This window comes from Oreochromis aureus, linkage group 15 (genome assembly GCF_013358895.1).
Source record: "Oreochromis aureus strain Israel breed Guangdong linkage group 15, ZZ_aureus, whole genome shotgun sequence".
Lineage (NCBI taxonomy): Eukaryota > Metazoa > Chordata > Actinopteri > Cichliformes > Cichlidae > Oreochromis > Oreochromis aureus.
This window is the reverse complement of record NC_052956.1, coordinates 3,186,911-3,208,539: the sequence shown is the minus strand read 5'-3', so window position 1 is coordinate 3,208,539 and position 21,629 is coordinate 3,186,911. Positions and strand designations below refer to the sequence as shown.

General features: G+C 41.5%; 1 protein-coding gene and 1 long non-coding RNA gene across 4 annotated transcripts in view; one reads left to right on the top strand and one right to left on the bottom strand.

Annotated features, from left to right (window-relative positions):
• The window catches only part of LOC116332305 (B-cell lymphoma/leukemia 11B-like), a 37,076-nt gene that overhangs the window by 7,404 nt on the left and 8,043 nt on the right, over window positions 1-21,629 (bottom strand). For 2 of the 3 annotated variants that reach the window (XM_031755221.2, XM_039599198.1), the window contains exon 2: window positions 21,234-21,617. In XM_031755221.2, coding sequence (XP_031611081.1) covers window positions 21,234-21,617 — 384 coding nt within the window. The remainder of the gene's footprint in view (window positions 1-21,233; window positions 21,618-21,629) is intronic. The other variant, XM_031755222.2, reaches the window with a different exon arrangement.
• Window positions 7,094-21,330, top strand: LOC120433239. Its single transcript, XR_005608416.1, has 3 exons — window positions 7,094-7,229; window positions 8,819-8,952; window positions 21,257-21,330. It is a non-coding gene; the product is annotated as an uncharacterized LOC120433239 (long non-coding RNA).

Below are 21,629 nucleotides of genomic sequence, written 5' to 3'. Positions count from 1 at the left end.
GAAAGCAAGTGCTGTGCTGCAAATTTTGGTATCAAGTATAAATACTCAACAGTGTTGTTGATATTGATACCAATATTGTTACTTTTAACCCATAAAGCCACCTTATGTAATGGAGATCAGTGTGTCATGACTTATGAGATGAATCGTCAATGATTTGCGAGTTCTGAACTCATTTTAACGACCGCTAAATCAATGTGATTTTTACTTTAATAATAATTAATTAACACAACAAAACACACCTTTCAGCTTTTCATATATTTTGAAACTGCGTTTTTTGGGAGCCCTGGCTTGTAAATGTGCCTGTCTCTAAAGGACTGTGGCTAAACATGCTATAAGCTATAAATAAAATAAACTTGAAAGACAAGAAAAAAAATCTGACATCTTTTGTTTGAGGTATATAACACAATGTAACACAACTCACAGTGAACTCACAGGATAGAAACAAAGTATCGATCCTATCATTCTAGTATCTGATACCAATACCAGTGTTGGTACATCTAGGAATCAGGGGACACGTTTGCCTGACGTGAGCAGTAAAATAAAGCCTGCAGCCTCCCTTATGAGTAACATCACAGGGCACTACCTTCATGTTGCTCGCCGACTACGAGCCATGACACACACAGCTGCACAAATAAGTTATGTTGCAGACATCCTCTCTCCATTCTTCCTCTTATATAAAGACTTCCACACATGCTGAGAGAGCGTCGCTCGACAGTGCTCCGGCCAATAAAAGCCTTCATTAAAGAATCACGGTGGGCCGTGTCATGCTTCAGTTTGTGGTAATTACAGTCGTCTGCCTGACACACAGGCAGGGACCCCTCCACCGCTGACCGCCAAGGTCAACTACCAGTTAGAATAGTTACATTCTGCTCTCTACGCGATCGCTGATGCTGGACCTAATCGCCCAATTTACTCCAGCACACCATGCGCACACAGACACACGCAGCCTTTACACACACACACATTCAGCGTGTGTGTGAATGAGACTGAGAAGAGAGGTTAAATGAAATGGAGTCACAGCAGGATTCAGTAATGTGGTACAGTGCATTTTGCTGGTTTTTTTTTTTCCATTTTGCTAGCAATAGTGTGGTTTGTAAATGTTCTAGTGTAATGGGATTCACCTCAAAAAGACTCCCAGCCCAGGTGTTCACTCCTGCAGACTTTTCCCATGAAAGAGAGGAATACAATACAGAACCGAGACCAGCTTAGGCGGGCAACTCTTTGTCCTGTGCAACAAAACAAGGGCTAAGGGCCAGGAGGCCTGGAGGAAGTTATTAAAACATTGGCACATGCGTGGAGCTGAGGTGGGCCAGTAATAATGCTCTCCTTCTCTCCTGGGTTGTTTTTTTTTTTTTTTACTAAACCACCAGGCCAATTAACCCAGACTTCGGGGACTAAGATCTGAGCTTTACATCAGATTTTATTCTTTCCAGATTGCCTTTTATAGCCATTATTTTGCCTTAAAAAGTACAAACAAAATGCCAGTGAAGGAAGGGGAGCCATGACATTGACTGCTTGCATATGGCCAGTGTAGTTGGTGCGAGGCTGGTAAGGATTGACGTAGACACCAGGTGTATGGCGGAGACATATGGAGTTGTGTTTAATTCACATATTCCATCTCTCCAGCTAGTCTGATTTATATTTCAAAGCATGGGCTTCCTCCATTTACATTACACTTACATTATGAGGCCTTTAACAGGTGTGCTAATCCAGATGGACTTATAATAAGACCACAGAAGGATAACAGAATTCCACAGACTCAGCCTTCAACGAGAGGGGCAAACAGGAGCCTCTCAGCTGAGTGAGAACAGCGAGTGGATGATAATGAATCCTCGCTGATGCCAAATTAACTCTCAGAAAGCTCAGGGAAATACAATCATAACTGAAAATAAGTAGCGATGAATTCCAACCCGCCAACTTCTGGACAGCGCCAAACCAAACAGCATGAATGAAAAGTGTAGAACAATGTTGCTTTAATGTAAAACAACCCAAAAAAGAATAAGCCAGTGCAGGTTTTTGGTTGTTAACAAGAAAACAACTGGGTTAGAGAGGATGTGCTATACTCGGCGTCTCACACACACACACACACACACACACACACACTGCAGCATTCCTGGGGTTCACGTTCGCTGTACTGCTCCAACATTCCATCAAGGGCGACAGAACGCCACAGCGACAGATTTGCATACAGAACAAAGCCGCCCGCCGGCTAGGCCACTGGGACACAAACCTGCGCCCCTGCAGCCCCTCCTCTCCTCTCCGCCTCTGTGCACGCACTCACACTGCCTCTGACGCGCGTGCACACGCCTGCACAAGCCCTGGGAGTACGCATGTGTGCACCTGTCAGGGGTTAGCTGACACCTCTGCTGCTGGCAAAGCAGCTTCTCATTAGCATGGCTGTGATCTAGGGGTCCCCAGGGGTCCCAGCCTCCTCACCTCACCCCTTGCCCCCCCACAAACCTCTGCTCCTCTCCTCCTCCTCTTCCTCCTCCTCCTCACTTCTCCCAACTATCCCTCTCGCTCGTCCTCCTCCTCCTTCTTCTGTGCTGCACTCCCTTTCTGCTCTTGATGGCTTGTTTGTCATGAAGCAGACTAATCAGGAGACACAGGGCCACGCAGATCAACTGTGGAAGCCTGTGTGTGTGTGTGTCTGCTTCACAGGGGATAGGGAGTTTGGACGGTAAACTACAGTACAACCCCGCTGACAGTCACACATAGGTGGGTAAAGAAAGAGGGAGATGGAAAGAAAGAAATAAGTGGAGAGACTGTGGAGGGTGGCAGTAGCAGGCAGGGGGTAAGGCTCTCACACAGTGTGGCTGGCTCCATGCTAACTCAAACCAGCTTTAGCCTGCTAACCATATACATCTGTGTGTGTGTATGTGTCTGCAGCCAATATGACCAGCTGAAATGCCTGACAGCCTCAGATGGGATTTTAAAGAAACAGCACTCTTTTTAAAGTGTGGCAGACTCAGAGCCACACACAAAATATATATATAAATATTTATTATGATGTGTTTTATTATGGCCTCCTTTCTTTTTTTTTATCTCTTCACTTATCTGCGTGTTTTTCTCTGTTTTCCCTGTCTTTCTTTTTCTCTCACGCACACACTAAGCACCTGTACATGCTATCTGGGTACTCCACCCTGACCCTCATGCCTTTTGCTATGTGGGTCAAATGAACAATATAAGGGATCAGGTATCTCCAACAACTTGATCACAGACACACGCACACACACACACTGACTAGGTCCAGCTGCACAGCAATGCATGAGTGGAGGAGGCTCTCATGTAGCACGACTGAGGGAGCATGTTACCGCCATGAGGCAAGCTATCCCAGCCAGGGCACGGAGGACACGCTGTGAAAAATAACTGGCAAGACCTCTCCGTCAGTAAAGAGCTATGACTTTGGCTCAGGTTCTAGGACAAAGAGGGAGAAAGAGGGAGTGATATAAAGAAAAAAGGGAGAATAAAAAGAAAAAGGGAGCTCCATAAAGTGCATTAGCTAAGCCCTCTGTGCCATTTCTCTAAGCCTGACTCATCGCTATCAGCTCCTAACTGGTCCCAGCGCCTGTGTGTGTGTGTGTGTGTGTGTGTGTGTGTGTGTGTGTGTTTTGGGGTCTTTGAACACACTTGTGGGGTCTGCTGTCTGTCATGTGATGATGACAAATGGATGACACTCAGTCGTGCTTGTGGTTGAAAGAAGATGCAAGAAAGTCGGAGTGAGATGGAGAAGGGGATTGAAGGAAGGAGGGGAGGAAAAGAAGTGGAAAAAGTAGAACTGCACGCAGCGTGGAAAGAAAAAAGAATTGCACTTTGTTTTTGTTGTTTTGTTTTTGTCTTTATCACATGCATTTCAATTTTCAGGCAAAAATTACATCCACTTTAATCTCTTGTTCCATCTCCTACCCATTTTACCATGACACAGAAGCATGAAAAACAGACAAAACATAAATTTAAAAAAAGGACCCAGTAGCAGCGGCGTCACCGGGTGGGGGTGATGAAGGGAAAATTCCAACAGAAATAATACGAGAACTCAAAAACCACTTTCACAAACAAATTGAGAAATTGACTTAGTGGATTCGCACAAGGTTTGTTGAAAATGTCCTACCCTCTAAAACGGGCAAATACGTCACTCGCGAAGGCGGTTTTTACAACCTCAAGTTCTGTTTTCAAAGTTTAGCCACCTGTAGCCGCCGTGTGAATGAGTAAAACGCTCGCTGGTGTCAACATTTTCAGACGGAGCAGGTTTCTAAACACTCTTAACCTAGAAAACTGAGCTTTCTAACAAACCCAAGCAATATATTTTTTTCCTAAAATTACCCAATCAGTTTTACAGTAACCTACTGAAACAGCAAGCGAAACTACAAAGAATTGAGACGAGAGTGAATTGCATCACAGAGTCACAATTTATGGGTGTAAACGTCCCCAACCCTTTTTTTACTCGTACTTTTAAAATGTCTTAAAATAGAAACACTCCTGAATATTTTCACGTATTGTCTCAGACATGAGGAGCAAACGGCAGATATCACTGGTTCATTGGAGGTTTTACATCCAAATGAGTCTCACTTATACCCACAGGGACACTTTGTCCACAGAGCCAATTTGCTATTCAGTGGCGCTAAATAGCAAATTGACTTGTGACATGTGAGCGAAATGTGCGCAATTAAAACAATGTAGGCATTATAAAATGATATGAAAATGTGAGCTTTAATATGGCGAACACGCTGAAATGTAGTGTTTGTTCTGACTTGTATTAAAGAGCACATCCTTTTGCAAATGTCTCCCAAGGATGAGCCGTCTGCATTGACATGTTGCACATCATATCTTTTGCAATGTTGCTTCTGTGCCTCGGTTTTGTGATGTATGTGTATGTATGTGGCATTCCATGTGCCCTATATGTGTCTGCATGCATACGCCCCTTCTTATTGTGTGTATATCTCGGTCTACCATTCTGTGACGGGGTGAAATATTCTTTCAGCAGTAGTAATGATTCCCAGCTGGCTTCTGCCCACTGGAGCCAAGAAGCCAGTCCCGCTTAACTAACAGCCCACAGGAAGACACCAGCATGGCCTTGAATGGAACACAAGTCCTTCCAATCTAATTACCTTACTATAAAACTCGCCCCTCGCATGCCACAAAGGAGAGGACCTTCGTGATCTGAGTTACTATTAATGAACACTTTTTTCTATATAAATGATCAATTCTGTTCCCCTATTTCAGGAACAAAGCAGAGGCAACAAGAGAGACTACAACAACAATTGCATGTAATTAGTGCTAGTGGTAAAGGGGGGTAAAGTTGGACCACAGATTTACATTTTTCTTATCTAACTCCTGTGATCGATACAGAGGACGGGGTCGAAAGGTAATGTACATATTTGTTCATCAAATATGAGGCTAAATCCAGGAAATTGTGCACTTGGTTAACAGAAAAACTCAGCACAGCGGAAAAACGGGGAGCTTTGGCAGTCATTTTCACACTTCAGCTCATATGGATTAAATAAACAAGATATAACTTAGAAAGCTTTAAAGCTGACGGGCTTCTCTTAGATTTGTGGTATAGTTGGGTTTTCCAACACGCTCTCATATCACAGTCACATGCGGCCATTTTATCAAACAGGAAACAGCGGTTCGTGTCTCATTTCGGAGGCGTTTGCTTTGCCCTTATTTGCCCTTTGTTTCCATTTGGCTGTTTACTTTTTCTTCAGCTGTTATTTTGTTGGGCTGTTTTTTCAGCTAAAGCATCCATTTTTCAGTTGGGTGATGTTCGTTTTGAGGGCTTCGTGCTTTGCATTTTTTTAGTGAACTTCTTGGATGCATTTGGGAAAATTCACAAATTTAAACCTGGGGTTTGAAAAATCACGCTTAGCGCTACCCAAAATGCAATTAAACGTGACCGTAAAGGGCCCCGAAGCATTGCATGCATGCATGCAGGTGTCTACAGGGGATGAATATGAGATCTGTTATGCTATTCCCTTAACCAGCATGTTGAGCCACAGATGCCACTGTGTATACCTCGTGTGTATCACTGTGATTTATCACGACAAAACGCACTGATGCCAGCATTACGGCACAGGAGTGAACATGTACGGAAAATTAAATTTCTTTTTTCTAAAGATCTTCTTTTTAAAGGAAAAATGTTCCAAAACTCGACATGTTGAGATTTTTTGCCTTCAAAGATAAAAGGGTCATGGAATGTGGAAAAAACTGCGACATAGTTTTAAAATTGCTTTTTTTTCTTAAAACATTTCAGTTTATCAGCTATTGTGTAAATGGATGGTTGGTAAATGTAAAAGTTTATTGAAGGTTTTGTACTTTTTTCACCAACAGAAAGGGAAAATATTTGGAGTTTGGTACTTGAGATCAAATTAATTACACTCCACTGCACACAAAAAACAAGATATCAGTAAAATTTATTTTCATTATTACTGTCTCTATATGCAAATAAATAAATTAAAACTAATCAGCCTCTGTCTGCCCCCCCTCCCCCCATGTATTTATGCATCTCTCCCAGCTATATAATGTCTTGTGATCCAGTAAAGGCCAGCGGCAAAATGCTAAACGTTATTTGTAGTTGTAGCTGTCATGTCTCCAGGGGGAATTCTGTTTTTTATCTCCTATCAGTTCTGAAGAATGCCTCTGTATGTCAAACCATCTCCTGTCCCACATTGTGTCTAAAAACAAAGCTTCTCGAATTACCTCATGTAAGAAATGTAAGCACGAAGATCTGAAAAAAATAAAAATAACTACAGTTCATCGAAACCAAATAATCTACCGAAGACTTCTTCTGACACAAGGACAAGTCAAAACAGGATGTGATTTTTTTTAAACATTTTCAAAGTATTTTGTGTAAATTCTGTGTATTTAACTTCTATTTTGCCAATATCAAAATCACTGTAGCATTTTTATAACACGAATATAATGTTGTCTTTTTTATATTTTAGGTAATATTAGATATTTTCCTCTCTAATGTTTTACAAGTAATTTATTTCAAATGTAATATTAATTTCTGAAGATTGCAGCTGATATAATCTTTAGTAGTGCTAAAGTAGCCCAAAATAGACAGTCTTGGTAAGGCCTCCTGGAAGTTACTACATAAATGAGAATTCTTGGTGTTGCTGCTTGACAACAATAAGGAGTGTCTGAGTAGATTTTTTTTCTTTTCAATATAATTCTAGCCTTTTTGTGCTCCAAACACAGCCACTGGCTCCAATAAGCAGCAGTCTTTGCAGGTAGGGAGCGAGCAGACATAGACGTGCTGTAGATTAGCTGACCTTGGGTACCTTGCTAAGCTAAGAAATTTCAGGTAAAAAATTTTCAATGTTATCTTGCCAGAAATGATATTTTACAAATCCTGCAGTTGTGGGGGAAAAAGAGTGCATGCCAGCTGTTTCAAAATCCTGGCAGATGAGATTTATGGATTCATTTCAGGTGATATATAAGTAGCAAAGGCTTTGTAAATAATGCTGAGTGCTAATGCTATTCAGCATGCTAATAGAGGTTAAACCACTAACTGTATTCTATTGTAATTAGATGGCAGAAAAGTAGCAAGAGGTGTCAGTCTAGCTTTTATTAGGCAGATAACATGGAAAACAGGGGCCTGGACAATCCTCTGGTCAGTTTTTAGGGTTTCCAGAGGATTTTAATGTGTACCAAATTAACAGCTAACAATTCTTAAACAGAAGGAACAAATGACAGGTGTGGGCGTATTAGCACATGTTGCTAAGCACAGGTGAGGGGAGAGGCAAAGAGAGCAGAGCATTAGAGGCTGAATAAGGTTAATCTGTTCAAATAATTATCTAGCCCATGTAATCACTAATAGTGGGCGTAAGTGGACATATACTAATACACAATTCTGAAAATGGTCTTGGCCATTTTTGCATAGTTAAGATGTTAAAGGCAGCCAGAGACTAACCGGAAAATTTTATCCTATATTATTAGGAAGCATTATCTAACTAATCAAATGTTTGCATGGATTTAGTTTATATATATATATATATATGTATATGTATTTATATAATTTTTTGTAAAGTAAAATCCTAAAAGTGAAATGTATGTACATACATTTTTTTCTGCAGGATTTAAGCAGTTATGTGCAACATTTACATATCTTACTACAAAGTGGGACATAATCTCAGTAAAAAAAATAGAATTGCAGAACAGCAACAGGCTCCTACATAGAATAATGATTTGTTTTTACCCCACATTAATGGAGGCTTTGATGCCTACATCTGTTCTGTGACAGGATGTTTTTATCATTCTGCTTGTAATTCTCTTTGTAAGATTGAAGATGGAGAATAAAAAGCATTTCCCCACAAATTTTCAAAATCACCTGACAAATTATGTTAAAGTTATCTATTTATTCAAGTTTACTTTACCTGTTTATAAACTGTAACAGTAAAATCTAATTGCGTTATTCCATGTATAGATGAATACATGACCATTAGTTGGTCATCAGCAGCATGGTGGAGGTATGGTTAGCCCTGTCACCTCACAACAACACGGGCATGATTCAGACCTGCTGACTGGGTTCTGTGCAGGTTCTCTGCCAATGAGAGGATGAGTTTTAGTGTCGTAGAGTTCTCCAGCTTCCTCCCACGGTCCAAAGACATGCATGGAATTTTCTAAATTGGCTGTAGGTGTGAAGGTGAGCACAAATGATTGCCTTTCTGTGTCAGCCCTGTGATTGACAGGTAATTTTTCCAGGTGAGAAGAAGATAAGAGATTGAGAAGAAGAATAGGTAGATGGATGGTCATTTTTAAACAGAGAATATTTTATCTGCACTGCATAAATATGGTGTTTTTATCCTTTTCTGTGTAGGTCTGCGGTGCTGGACTGGGACACAATAGGGACTGATTCTCTTTCACAAATCACCTTATTATTGCCACAGTTTGAAAGATTTGAACGGTACAAGATGGCATTTCCTGAGAAACACCCTGAAGGCCTCAGTGGAGGTAAGCTGAAGGCAAGGCTAAGCTCACCACCTGTTTGCTGATGACCCATGAAGGCTGTCTCTGTAGAAGAACCTTGAAGTAGAGTTTTCTGGGACCGTTAATCTACTGCGGATCTCGTCACCGCACTAGGGCTGGATAAGGTGTCAAATTAAAATGAAGGTTAAAACTAAAGTTGGGTGAGATGACCTGTTTATCCCATAAAACTATGCCAGTGTTTGCATCTCTCCAACATCTATCTCTTCCTTTGCATCTCTCTAAAATTGTCCTGCAGCATGGTGGGAAAGCAAAAGTCAGTGCAATAAGTAGCAATTCAGAGTTTAAAGGCATACGCTAACAACATGTTAGAGTTGGATTAGTTGACAAAGGTTCTTCCCACTACACACACCATGAAGAATTAGATTTTTTCTCGCTAGGACTCCACAATGGTTCATGTCACTACAGCAAAACCATTAAATCCTTTTTTTAATATTGTTTTTTGACTTCTTGATCTCGTGCCAGCTGCCATATTGCCTGTTTAGACTTAGTCCAGACTCACTGATGTCATACCACATGTGACTATTGACTTTTTTGTCCAATGTGAACAATATCACTGGCTGGAGGGTTTTAATTTGCACATGCCTTTACATACCAAATGGGTCTCAAGAAAGCAGTGGCTCTCTTCAAAGATTTAGTTGATAAATCCGAACAAGAATCTCACAACACAGCGACCCAGCTATGTTCTCTATGTTCTGCAAGTTTTCGTTAGTGGAATCTAGAGGCTTTGACAAGAGCAATATAATAGCTTTAGCTGCTTGTTAAATGGGCTGTTTGTGGTAAAAATGTCCTTAAATATAGTGCACACTAAATTGATGTAAGTTTTAAGAAGCAGCTCTTCTGTGTGCCGATCATCCGCTGTAGGGAATAAACTGACTATAGATAAGTACCTCATACTACCCCACTTCAAAGGAACCAAACTATGCCTAAAGGAGTGAAAACAAAGTAAAGTGGTTATTTTAAAAAATGATGGTGACGTATGTAAAATGAAAAAGCTTCTGGCAAAAAAACAAAAACTAAATATGTTGTGTAATATTGATTTTTGTTCGTGAACAGTGAACACTCACATTAACTTTGGCAGTAAATGCTGAGATTCACATATCCTGTATCACCATTCAGACTGACAATGCAGCGGACTGATTTTTGATCCGTATTTCCCAGCCCTACACCATACCCGTGACGACAGCAGAAGCTCGGAGGTATTTTCAACCTCCACAAGAATTCAGACTTTTCTGAGAAGTCCTGTAACCCAGGAGAGGCTGAATGCATTGGCCGTGCTGTCAGCAGAAAAGAGATGACTTACTTTAACCAGAATGTAATTGAGAAATGTGCTGGCCAGTGTTTGGGCAGCATGACAGGGTGGTGTTTTGTTTTAAGTCTTTTTTGACTTGAGTTTTGGTTTATGTTAGGCATTAAAATGTCTGAACAAATATTAAATGGATTTAGCAGTTTGGCATCAGGAGTGTGTATTTGACACACTTCACTGGCATTTCTTTGAGTTTTCAAAATACACATTTTAACTGGTAATGTGATCGATTCACAAATGACAGCATGATAAATACTGAAACTGAGGAATTTGATTGTAAAATATATAAACTCATAAGCTTCAAAATTTGATGGCATCTTTCAAAGGATTTTGGCATGCGGCAGCAAAAGGTTACAAATGTAACACCTAGGGGATTATCTCACAATTAACAGGGCAAGTAAATAATATAATTAGGTATAAAAAGTACATCCCAGAGAGAGCATGCCTACGAAAGACTGTATGGGCAAATGTCAGAATAGCATGAAATTGAAAACATGATCTATGATTGCTAAATGTGTGGACATATGTTTACACACATTACTAAATGGGGGTAATTTTCAGCTCCTGCATTAAAAATATAATGATTTTGTTGTGGAAATCACTGCAAAAGTGAAAGAAACATAACAGGATTTATGACTGTATTATTGGACATGGACTGGATAACCTGCACAAACATGAAGGCCCCATTAATACTGAATCGTACGTCCCTCTGGGGTTGCATCACGAAGGGCAGAAATCTGCCAAAACAAGCCATGCGGAGCTCCACGCTGTGGAGCAGCCAAAAGTAGCTCCTTAAATAGAGAGTTTGGAGCATCTTATATCCTGATAGTATCTCTTAAAATGAAGATCTTGCTTATTTCAGCAAGAAAATGTCAAGTCACATGTGCATGTTTTCCAACAGCCTAACTCGACAGTAGTGTCCGTCCACTCCTGCCACCCACAGAAAACACTCGGCACATTATGAGAGAAAAAAAAAACATGGAATCAGTTAAGCAGCTAAAATCTTAACTCAAGCAGGAATAATTAAACAGGTTTCTTTCAAAACTGCAGCAGTCCAAAGCAATTCCAGGTTGTCCAGAGGAGTCCTCTGCTCATGTCAAATGTTTATCTGGTTTCAAATTCAAAATGAGCACTTATATTTCTCAAAGAGTTTAAAAAGAAAATTCATTTTCAATTTTTTTTAATTCAAGATTTTTTTTAATTTACAGATAAATGACTGGTTTCAAAAAGTTTGATAATTACATTGTAGTTATACTGTAAAATTTTTCAAAGCATAACGTGAATATTTTCTAATGTCTCGCGTATTATTGGTGCTCCTAAATAGGTTGAGTATTGAACCCGATCAGTGCTACACTTTTTATTCCTCGCCAATAAGCAGTGTTAACACATGGATATATCCTGTGTCAAGTGGCTTTTATCTAGTCACACATTACTGATTGTGTGATTTTCAGTGTGTCTACACTCACAAATTTTTTAGCATTAGCCACGAGTGCACCTAACACATTTTTATGAAGGGCTGAGTTTGGCTCCAGACCTCTCTCCCTCTCTCTCCTTTCTTTCTTTCTTTCTCTTTTTCGTTTTTCTCTCTGTCTCTTATCACGCTGATACATTTCCTGCTCCTGGCACGGCTCCTGCATAGCTTATGGTTAAAGAAAGCTTTCATCTATCCAGTGCCTCTAGGACACACACACACTCGTTCACACACACACACACATAAACACACTCACACCTATACTCACACACACATACATATACAATCACTGGTACAGGCCAGCGCTGCCCTGCCAGACCACAGGCCCAGACAAGCTCCGCTGGCACCAATCACCCTGATAACATCTTAGGCTTTATTTCATTTTGGCTTGCTCTGTTTTGCTCTGGGAAAGACCGGCACATGCAAGAGGGCTTTCTGGAAAAGAATGAATTAAGCCAGTATACGGGGAGAGTGTAGCCCCTTAGCCTTGAGCAGTTAACTCCCCTGTCTTCAATGCCATCTATGGACATGACAGTGCAAGCCCTCTTTCATCCCAAGAAAAAAAGGGGGGAAGAAAAAAAAGAACAGGCCAGAGCTGATGTTTCTTCTCCATTCTTATAGATGGAAACACAGTTTTTATAAGGTAACATAATAATAAAAGATAATGAATAAGGCCAGAAGGACAACTATGAACCTTTCATCTAGAGGGTGTGTTTGCTCAAAGCGCTGAAGAAATAAATTAAATATCAGTCCGTTAAATGTCCCCTGTAGTCTGGGTAATTCCAGACTTCACCAAAAAAAGTCTCTAACATGGAGATAATTTTTACAAAGTAAAAAAGAAAAAAAAATATTTTATTATTTTTTTAAGTTTTGATTTTAGTAAGCTTGTCATTTCTCATGCAATGGGGTGGAGCCATTCAACCCAGAACTCTGTATCTGAAATCTGAGTGAGTGAATGAAATCAGATGATTGATTTGGTAAGTGAAAAAACAAACACTGAAAGAAATGAAAGTGTAAAAAACAGAGGCGACGGTGACCTTTGCACCCATGCTTTTTCCTTCCCTCCTTTTTCCTGCTTACAGTAAATCGTTGCTGATTGCGTAGCGTGTAGGAAGAAGGCGGTATTAGTAGCATGTATATCACAGCATTGCTCTAGGAGCCCTCCTGATTCATACTTAAGTGGTAGACCAGCATAAAGGCAGCTCGCGTTCAGCACATGTTTGTCTGTATCTAGTGTTCTCTCCCGGCGTAATTGCTCAAGACAAATAAGTAGATGAAATAAAAGGAATTGCACCATGAAAGGCTTCCAATATCTCTTGCGGTGAAGCAGCCTGCAAAAAAGAGGTGGAAAAAAAAATACGACATAAACGCTGTCTCCTTTTTTTCTTCTCGCGACCATCCCACCCAATCAGAGGCAGGACGCTAATAAGATAAGAGGAAAGGAACAACAGCGGTGTGGCAAGTAGGATTACCCCTGTCTGACTGGCTAACAAGCACCATCTCTTTTTCTTTTCACAAACACCTAATGCTAGCCCCACTTTTCCTCCCCCAAAGGCAAACACACGCAACTTTTCAATAGGAAAATGGGAGCGAAAATTTCTCCATTTATGTCTGAAAGGGGCATATGATATGTTTACGCACTAATGTCTCCACGATAGCTGAGCACACATGTGAGGATTTTATCCGCATGTTTACTTGAAGATTTCTCCGAGAAGTGTTTCCAGAGTGGGAGAAGGTTTATGTGCAAGTTCCCATTTAAGGTCCATGCACGTGTATACTTTAATTATAAGCACGTACTGTAGGTTCTTTAAAAGATTTGCAACATTGCCCATCACTGATAAAAGCACACCTGTTATCAATTGTCACCACCAGCGAGGGGAAGCGAGGGGTAGCTCAAGTTCAGCGGTGGAAACACCTTGATTATAGCTATTTACACAAAGAGCATAAACACATTCAGATTCCCACTGACACAACGTAAGGTCTTCGCTTCCCTCAAACTCTTGCGCCTGTGTCGGAATCCCAAAGCGCCATCATCACTCGCCATGCGTATGTACACATATATATAGAGAGCAGGGACCAGGGGTGTGAGGTTCCTAATGCCTCTTCAGTAAGGCCGTTAAGGAGCAAAGAGTCCACACATCTGGAAGACACAGTCAGTCAGCACATGCTGAAAGTTAGCGGTGGCGCTCGCAGTCCAAATTAGTGGCGAGTTTTATTCCCCCGCTGTGGTAGGAAAATATCAAATCTGTTGCCATATGAGTGCCATAAAGCCGGCTCTGGAGTGTTTGATGCCTTCATGTGGGAGCCTTTAAGCCGTGTGTGTATGTCCGCGTGCGTGTTTGGTGGGAGATGCAGGCCTTAATGGAAGATGAGAGTCCCTGTATGAATTCTTGCATGCACATATGTTTTCTATGTGTGTGTGGCTCTTATCAGTTTATGTTTCTACTTTCCTGCACACACATGCGATTGGATTTCTTGAAATTTCTGTGTGTGTGTGCGTTGGATGCTATGGCAGTGTGCATGTGCAGCTGTGCCGTTTAGCAGCTTGCTTATAGACCTAGTTGACCCTGCTGCATAGAGCAGACAGACAGACACAAGCAGAGTCAGACGGCCCCTGGGGTGGTCCTGTCTGAGGCGCGGTGTTATGGGCCAACAACACTAGGGGCCCATACACAGGCAGGAACATATACGGTAATTGTGCGCGCACACACACACACACACACACACACACAGGCAAAAAATTGAGATTTTAACCACCACAAAGGATTTAATTATTTTAACCTAAATATAAAGCTGAGGCAGGAACTACATTTGCTGTGTTTTCACAGGTTCAGTATTACTATGCATGTGCAGCTCCTAGAAAACACACAGTCCAGCCTGCTTCTCGCTCTTTCATTAACATGTTAGAAACTGAAAATTGCAAATAAATAAGTGGCCAATTATTTTTGCTTTCAGCCTGCAACCGCCTGTAGCTGTGCAGCAGGGATGACTCGAGAAGATTTACGTGCAGCTTTGTGCAAAAGCACCAACCAAAAGCGTGCACGCCAACTCTCCAGACCAAACTGCATAAAATAGAACTACTTTTCTATGCATGTGCTGGACGTATTTTGCAATTGACTTCATTGTTTCAAATGTAAAACTGAGCCAAACATGTGTATTGCGAGGCTTTAAAAAAAGGGTGTTTTATTTTTTAATGCAATTGATACTGTGAATTTGTGTTACTCAGTGTTGTGTATTTAAATAGAGGAGGGAGTGTTCGTTTTTTTTCCCCCTGCAGAGGAATAAGGAAATATTTGCCACTCATAGAAACTAGGAAACACACACACACACACACACACACAAATTAAAATAGACGCACATGCCTAACAGCAGACACAAGATAAATTCCTTGGCAAGCATTCAAAACACTCATGTAAGGACAGAGAAACACACTCAGACCGCAGCAAAAGACACACACACACACACACGCTACCTCCACGACTCCCACCATGTGACCCCTAATCACAACCCCAGAGCTTGGACATCAAATGAAGCAAGTTAAAAAAAAAATCATCAGGAGTAATTAACGCATTTTCATATGCAAATGTGATTAATGCAAAACTACAAAGTCATTATGCAAATCGACTTTTCCTTGAGCCTCTGTACAAATATTCGCAGCTCAAATCAGGGATCAGTCTCGCCATCTTTCTTTTTTTATCTCTTACCCCTCTCTCTCTCTCTCTCTCTCTCCCGCTTTCCCTCTCTCTCTCTTTTGGAGTAGAGATAATACATAAGTAGCATGTGAAGTTATTTCTAACTCACGCAGTGTGTGTGTTTTCATGCGATGGGCCGGGGCTATGGCATTACGCCGCCTGCCTACTGATTACTGGCTGCTTGGCACTGGAGCGAGACAGGGAAGCCGGCGAACAGGGGAAGGTATGAATATGCAAAAGCCTGATTGCTTTTCATGATTAAAGCCTATTTAATATGGAAATGAGAGCAAGCCAGGTGATTAAAGGAACATTGGGTGGTGGGGCAAAAAAAAAAAAGAAAAAAAAATCAGGGTGGGGAGGGAGAAACAGAGAGAGGAAAGCAGAGGAGAGAGGAGAGGGACACCTTCAAATCTAATGTAGAGGTGTGGAAACAGGAATGTCACCGTTATTTTGTGGCAGTTTTGACCTCTTTGATAGCAAAGGTCAGTGTTGCTTTTGTAGGTTACATCACAGGCCTTTATCTAGAAACCATAATGACTCATTTCAGGTAAAAAAATAGAAAATGTAAAAAAAATCCCTGTTTCATTAGGACTAAAAAAGACATCTTTTACGTTAAAATGCCTCTGCGTGTTTTTGCACCTGCAGAAAATGTAGGTGTGACGGTTCTAGAGTGGCGGGTGCCTCATTTGAATTCTTTGATCATGAATCCAGTGCTACTTTGGCTCAGTTAAGAAAAGAAGTATCGGTATCGTATTGAGTTTGTGAAGAAGAAGAAAAAAGAAGGAGGAAAAAAAGCAGCGCGAAATCTTTATCTCAATGTAGTGACATGCCCACTAAAGCGAAAGCAGGGGGATCAGAGGTGGGCCGAAGAGAGAAACACAGAAAGACGTTTGAGGATGTCACTGTCGTTCACATCACCTCATGAAATATTTACTTTGAGCTCCTCGCAACGTGTTTGCGCGCGCGGGAGAGAATGAGATAGAAAAAGAAAGAGGCTGTCATGATGCGACTTCACCCGTCTGTGCTGGATGTCTTAAAGTGCTCCAAGGGGGCCCAACAGCAGTCCTAAGAGGAGTTCAAAGCGGGGCCAGGGTCGTCTTAGTACACTAACACTCCCCTTGCGACAACCTCTCGCTTTCTGGATGACACGCATCATTCTTCACCCACACATACACATATACAAATTCATCCCAGGCGCACACGCGCGCATATTAACATAGTCTGACAAAGCTCTGACACACACGTGCACACATAGTGCATGCATCAGCAAGAGAAACTCCGGAAAAAATACAAACAGGGCACAGAAGGGCCATTTTTCATTTACGCCGTCGAGTATGCATTTGCTTGCGTGCATGTGTGTGTGCGCGCGTGTGTTTGTGTGTGTCTGCGTGCAGCTTTTGGGGTTGAATCTGCTAGCCTTGCAGCATGATTGCAGTTTAAGCAAGGAAGCTGACAGACAAAGAGGCCAGACAGGATGTTATAAAACACAGCCAGGTGAGGAGTAAAAAAAAAATAATCCAGGACCGGGGGGAGGAAAGCAGAGGGTTAATAATGTTAGATATGCAGGGACGGCCCAGGCATTTCATGCATTATCAGCATGCTTACATTAAAACTTGTTTCATCTTCCCGCAAGTCAGATACACACTCTAATTTACCTGTGTGTTTTGTGTCGACTCCTGTGCTGCAAATATTTGCGTGCATCTGGTTGCGCACCCCAAACTTCCTCAATACCACGTGTAAGCCAATGCGACAGTGTGTGCGTGTACAAATGTGAGAGCTGCTAACACACTGGACGTAATTAGACCTAATAATGTAATCTAATTTGGTTGAAACTTGAGACTGCCTTGAGTGGCAGCATAATGTGTTGAACAAAGCCATCCTCCTTTCTTTCATTTGGGGCTTCGAGTGCTTTCATGTTCTGTTCTCTTAGTGATAAGACTGTCTGTGTGAATGACTAACTGACTGCTGCTGTAACAGGTTGACTCACCCCCTCCTTTAAACATTCGCTCAGCACCTCTGTAAAATGTATAGCATCTTTGTTTTTTTTGCTTTCAAATCACTATTTTTGCTTTTGTGTTGCCACCCAATGTTTCACACTCAGTTGATTTTGGAAGTCTAACGGGAAAAAAATAGACAGTTAATAAAAGCTTTTACAATTATCAGTGCTGGTTGGGGGGTTTTTTCTAATTGATTTTTTTTCCACTACTGGGTAAAGTCTTAGTAAAGGGAAACAACATCGTTGTATGCTAAAATTAGCAGGTACATAAAAAACAAGCTGTCGCAGGTTTGTGGTCAGTAGATATTAACCAATCTGTATGATAGTGGTACATGCAGCTGCAACCTGTAATAGTCTTTAACTCTGTAAAGCCTGGCACATTGAATGATGGGTATTTTGAAATTATATTTTAAAAATATGAAAAGTATCATTGCTATTTTTTTTCTTCTAATACATTTGCTTTATAAATGTATTCACAGTGCAACGCTGGTCACGACTGTATATTTTTAAATCAAGAACAAATGTTTTTGAAAGTTTATAGCAAAATATTGCACATATAAAGACATAAAAATATAAATTTTAATAATTTACTCAAAGTGTAAGTTTATTCAGCTAAATTCAACTTTATGCAACATTGTTTCACTAAACAGGAAGGAGTGTGTCTAAATGATAAGGACAAATGCTGTTTTGTAATTTGTTTCGTTTTACTCCACACGTTATTAACAGAAAAATCTTTCCATCAAGAACCTTTAACTAGTATAACCTTTAACTATTTTTTTATTCACTTATTTTATTTATTTCAGTATGTAACAAATTCTTTGTTTACCTTTACTGTGTGAAGTTCCTTTACGATCCATAAGTGGGCGGTACACATTCATCACATCGTATATAAAGTAAGGCTTAGAATATATGAAAGGTTTAGAAATTTTAGACTGTATTTAAATATGACATTAATCAGATTTCAAGTCTTCACAAACAAAGGCGGAGGAGGTTTAGGGGCCGCCTGCTAGCAGTTCTCTTTTGAATGAAAGGAAAAGGTAACGTTTGCCAACGACGTAGTATTACGTCAAACTTTACATTTCAATCCTTTGATGTTGTTCTGAAGAATTTGAATTTGTTTTTCCTTTATCAAAAGATATTTTTTAATGCACACTAGTAAAAGAGATAACATGGCATGCTTAGTAGAAGACCGCAGAAAGGAGGGTGGGACACTTGCAGAAAAGGGTAGTACTGAAAAATGGGCACATTGCAGTGGGTCTAACAAGTAAATGTGGAAGTTAATGTAACTGCTGAGAGACGCTTAGCCATGGTGAGACTGAGAGAAGGTAAACCATGCAGGCAGAAAAGAGGAAAAATACCGATATATTCATGTTTCTGGACAAAAGGAAGCTCTAATTTAAGCGACGTGGTAAACATTAAGAGCCTGAACACTGGTGCAAGCCTGTTTTGTCTCCATTTAGCCCTAGACCTCACAGCTTCTTCAACTCCACTGGCATATGACGAACGATATCTGAAAGCTATCTTCATGTCTTTGCACAAAAACACATCATACTATAGCTGTTGTGCTTTTCAGCACAGATTTACACATTTGTCTACTGTAAAACAGCCACTTATCCAGCGCACACAGAGGCCTAAACAGGTGGCAGCCTACTTTAGACAACATGGATCATGTATGTTTGTTCAGAAAAATAAGATTGCATGGACTTCATGTCCTCCCTCACTGAGAATCATTTCAGATGCCTTTGTAAAGTTCGACTGCTTTTTTTTTTTTCGTATAAGAAATTGTATTTTAGGTGCAAGCAAGGCGGGTTGTGCTTAAATGTCCCCGCGCTGTCCACAGTGCTGAAATAAAGAAGCACACAGCAGCCTGTTACTGGCTGTGCTTGAGTTATTGTCATTGCTTACATTAGATCGGTGTTGCTGGTGTGTATGATGTTCAGATCAAGTGGCCTGTCTGTGCCTTTGACTCTGCGTGTGTGTGTGTGTGCAGTCAGGCAGTGCAGCTGCTACGGCCAAGTGTGCTATTCTGTGCCTGGCGTCTTTGCCTGTTTGCTGCGTCTGTAAAAGTTACTGATTGTTGTGAGCCCTGTACTCGTTGCTCTCATAATGACATTGATTTGGCCGTTGTGGTGTCTGTATGTGATGCAGCATCCTGTTTTACTGTGATAGTGGTGCATCATTGATGGTTTCACTAACCGTGCATGCATGTCTTTGCAGTCCTTCTCTCTCATAGGAGTTGTGTTTTGTCTTTCACCCAATTTAGGTTAGAGTCGCTGTAAATATGGTGTGGTTGTCAAAGGACAGCAGCTGGTGGAGCTCAAAAGTGTCATAGTGAGGTTAAGATACCGTTTCACATATCAGCTCGGTTGCTACAATCTTTAAAAAAAATAAAAAATAATGTTGCAAACTTAGTGAGGTTTACTCAGGGTCACAATAGTGCCTGTCGGTATTTTGAACACCTGCCTGGTTTGTAACTATGGTGACTGAATCTCATCAAGTTTGGCGTCAGATACTTGAAATCAACTTTCAGCATGAATTCGAACCACTTAAAAATGCAGTGGTTGAAAATTGCTGTGCTGTGAAGCCAGAGACAGCCACAGCCTGCTGTCATAAGTTCACTGTCACTTCTACTGTACATGTGTGTAAATATATTATAAATTAGTGTGTTACAGCACTTGTTAAAGCCTCACTTTTACACCAGGACGTAACAATATAACATTGTGCTGACCAGCTCCTGCATTAACTGCATAATCTCGCATGTAATTCTACTTGGTAACTTTCACAATGAAGCCATCTTCCCTCTTCTAACGAGCCCTTTCTGACTCTACTGGAGTCTGTGTAATCCTGGATACCCTTCCCAGCTCTCGGGTGTGATGGTGACTGTGTCTCTCCTGATAACTTTGAATTGGTTTCCCTCCAGCGCTGGCACTCTCCAGGCCTTGCCCCCCACCCCTCCGCCTTTCCCTTCCCCTCATAGCCAGATGAACGGCCTTGCTGCTTTATTAATCCCCTTCTCCTCACCACGCACACAGATGAATTTTAATCAGCTTTCTTAACCTCTTCATATGCTGCAGGATTTCTATACAAACGCTCAGACACGTGAGGTGCACTCAAAAAAAAGAAGAAGAAGAAGAAGGAAAAAATACAGGCACACACAAATAGACACACACATTCTGGGGGCGGCTCCTCTATCACCTTCTTTCACAATTGGTTTCAGCTGAAGAAGTCCTTGAGGCCCGCAAGTGTGTGTGTGTGTGTGTGTGTGCCTGTGTATGTTTGTGTGTGTTTTGGTGTGTGTGTGATGTTTTACTTAAAATGGAGCAGAATAGACACACAGTGCAGCTCTCACTCACTCTAATAAAATCATCTCAGGCTACATTAATCCCTCCTGAAGGCCACTGTCAAAATAACAAACAGCTGGGATTCTTTAAAGAGAGCTATCTGTCTCGGACAGGTGAGAGACGTGTGTGTGCCCGCGTGCCCGATCCAGGTATTACTCATGTTGTGGGGACCTAAATCCGTTTGCTCTGCCATGATAGGCCAAGTGTCTTACTGACAGGGACAAAAAACATGATATTTTCAACACAGCAGGTTAAGGTTTGGGTAAGTGTAGTAACATGAAAGCAAGACGACAGCAAGTCCTCTGAAGTCACAGATATAAAACTGTATGTGTGGATGTGTATGCTCATTTATGTAAGTGCGCCTCTTGTGCGACAAGAGAGCTCTTTCCCGACCTCTGTGTTTATGGTCTAGACGTGTACTGGTGCGCTACAATCTCTTTACCTCCTCTCTCTTGTTTGGGGCAGATCCCTTTGGCTGGGGTCAGCCTCCTCTCCTGATCCTCCTCCCCTCCCGGGGTCACCTGGACGCCCACTTCCACCGGAACAGCCCCTCTTCCCAGCTCCAGTGACCTGGCCCTCGGAGAGATGGGAAGGCCCATAACCCCGCCAGCTTCCCCAGGTTTGGAGAAGGACCCCAGTCCGCCAATGGGCCCCCGGCACAGACGGCGCTTGTGCTCGATGAAAACCAGGATATCACCCAGAGGGAAGTTAGTCTGGCACTGGCCGCAGGTCAAGAGGTCATGCTCTCCAGATGCTCTCCTCCGAGGGCTTGGAGTGGACAGCTCAGGAGATGGAGATCCTGCCCCTGAGTCATGATTGGCCTCTGCTGCCGAAATAA